This window comes from Lepidochelys kempii, chromosome 2 (assembly GCF_965140265.1).
Source record: "Lepidochelys kempii isolate rLepKem1 chromosome 2, rLepKem1.hap2, whole genome shotgun sequence".
Taxonomy (NCBI): Eukaryota; Metazoa; Chordata; order Testudines; family Cheloniidae; genus Lepidochelys; species Lepidochelys kempii.
The window spans coordinates 263,756,088-263,758,379 of record NC_133257.1 but is presented as its reverse complement, the minus strand read 5'-3'; the positions used below and the strand labels follow the sequence as shown (position 1 = coordinate 263,758,379).

The window sequence follows — 2,292 nt, the reverse complement described above, 5'->3', positions numbered from 1 at the left end:
CAATCAGAGCTGCATGGATGGACACCTGCATTAACATGAGTTGCATGAGCGCCAGGATCCATCTGCATGAATGGGATTGTTAGGTTAGGCCCCGCAAAGACAGGTGGGGACAGGGATAAAACAAAGGCAAAATATAGACATTGTATATATGTATGTATTTAAAAAAATACGAGATCTGAATCCTTAAGCTTCGAGCAGGGGGTTAGACTAGATGACCTCCTGAGGTCCCTTCCAGCCCTGATATTTTATGATTCTAAGATTAATGGTCCTTAGATCACAGTGAGGCAGCCTGTGTGCAAAGAAAAGCACTACTCACCAGGAGTATGTCTAAACTAAAGTTGTTTCTGAGATGTACAATAAGCCACATATGTTTGTGCCCTGACACAAACATTTGTAGAGCGTCTAGACTCTTAGTTCAAATGGTGCAACTGGCAATAAATCAACTATCTCAAGTTGAAAGAGGGTCACAAACTGTTTCAACAAGTGGAAAGGGCATTTTCCTGTATTTTGGAGAGGAATTGGAGCCTAATATTCAGCCACATCCCCATGCCAGGTAGTGGGGATAAAAAAAAAAATCATATTCCATGACTATACCACCAGTAGAAAGGAATATTTTAAGATTGTGGCCCATCCCCACAAACTCTGACCCTTTTACAAATTCTTTAAGACTTTTATTAAGAGATGCTTGCAGTTTGCTATCTTTCCAGTGTGTGTTTGCAGGGTGGGGTGAGGGGAAGAAATCAGGTATAGAATTTCATATTAAAAAGAAAGGTTGTTAAAAACCTGAGCTTGATTGGATAAGCAGAAAACAACAACTTGTCAAATCTTTTAGCTTTGTTGGTCCTGAAAGGAGACTGATGGAGTTTAGGTAAGAAAGATAGAAAAACTCATGATGATAAATTGTGAGTTATCCAAACAACAGTAAGGAAAACAGCAAGTGCGGAAGGTCTGTGTTCTTATTCCTGGATTTCCATGTTCCCTTATTCCTTCTTGTTTGATAGCTGAGTAGTGCCAGGTTGTTGGCTGATGGTCTCAGGAGCCAGGGTGTCTCCAGCTGGTGGTCCAGAGGTCTCCTTGGTCTCTTTGCCATCTAGTGGTTTCGCATTCCGTGGGCGTCTGCGTAGGTAACTGACGTTAGGATGGTAACAATGTTGACTTACTGCTTCAACTTCGGTCTCATTTGCCTGGGGGCTTCTGTTACATTTTTCTCCTCCCTCCTCTCTCGGCTGTCTCAGACAACGCTGCCCCAAACTGAGAAGCTGCCTGAAGCCCTGGTATATGCTCTGTTTCACTGGTTTGCTTTGCTCTGCATAGACACACTGACCTTCCGCATGCACCACTTCTGCGCTCACAGAATTGGAACACTGGGGCCGATACCCATAGGATGTGTGCATCAAATAAGACTGGCCACTGTAGGGCAGATTCCCATCTTCTGGTGCACTCCTTGCTGCCTCGTTCTTTGGCATGCTTTCACAAAGGTGGTAACTCTTGTGAGGCGGACTCCTCCTTAGACCCAACGAGCACTTGCGACGATCTGCAGCGTATATGCTGCCTTGCACGGGAATGCCGCCGAGACCTGTGACGTTGGCAGCCTCCAGGCCTTTATCCCCTAGAACCACATCAAACTCCACCCTCTCCCCATCGCCCACGCTGCGATGGTACTTACAGGGATTGTTCTTCTTTATGGCCGACTGATGTACAAACACGTCCCTCTTATTGTTGCTCCTTATGATGAAGCCATAGCCATTTCGGACATTGAACCACTTGACCGTGCCCCAGACCTTCCTTTCGATCACCATCTTCTCCTCTGCAGGGATCAGTGAAACTAGGAGGGGTTTACTCTTGATGGATGCAACCTGCAGATCCTCCCGCATTGCAGGTTTGTTGTTCAGGACCATTGCACAGTTTGGTTTTACTGCTTCAGGCTCTCCGTGGTGCACAGTGGTGCTCTCAGTGGGCCTTAGAAGACAAATAAAGTCAGGAGTGGAGCTACTGCTACCTTCAAGCTTGTGCGGTCAGCTCTGGGCTGGGTTTAGCCTCTCGCAGCTATCACAGTGAGAGGCCAAGGCTTCAGGCAACATTTTTAATCAATCAGATTGCAGCTTTCAGGTTTCCCAGCTGAACCAGCGGTTGATTGGCTCAGCCACATGTGATGTCGCAGAACTAAGACGCAGTTGAATTGTTACCTAATTCACATGATGAAATGAGAGGGAGAATCTTGTATGTCCTACATCAATCTCAATATCCTGTGGCCAAACTAGAGCAAATCTTTTAGAAAGACAGCAGAGAGGA

The 2,292-nt window shown here is 45.9% G+C and overlaps 1 protein-coding gene across 1 annotated transcript; it reads right to left on the bottom strand.

Moving 5' to 3' along the window:
- Positions 1-980: 980 nt before the first annotated feature.
- Positions 981-1,898, bottom strand: LOC140906189 (Y-box-binding protein 1-like). The gene has a single exon (XM_073329683.1). The coding sequence runs from the start codon at positions 1,896-1,898 to the stop codon at positions 981-983; it is 918 nt and encodes a 305-aa protein (XP_073185784.1).
- Between the last annotated feature and the right edge of the window lie 394 nt (positions 1,899-2,292).

Coding starts and splice junctions, on each gene's coding strand:
- LOC140906189 (XM_073329683.1), bottom strand. CDS start 1,898: ATGGTCCTGAACAACAAACCTGCAATGCGGGAGGATCTGCAGGTTGCA.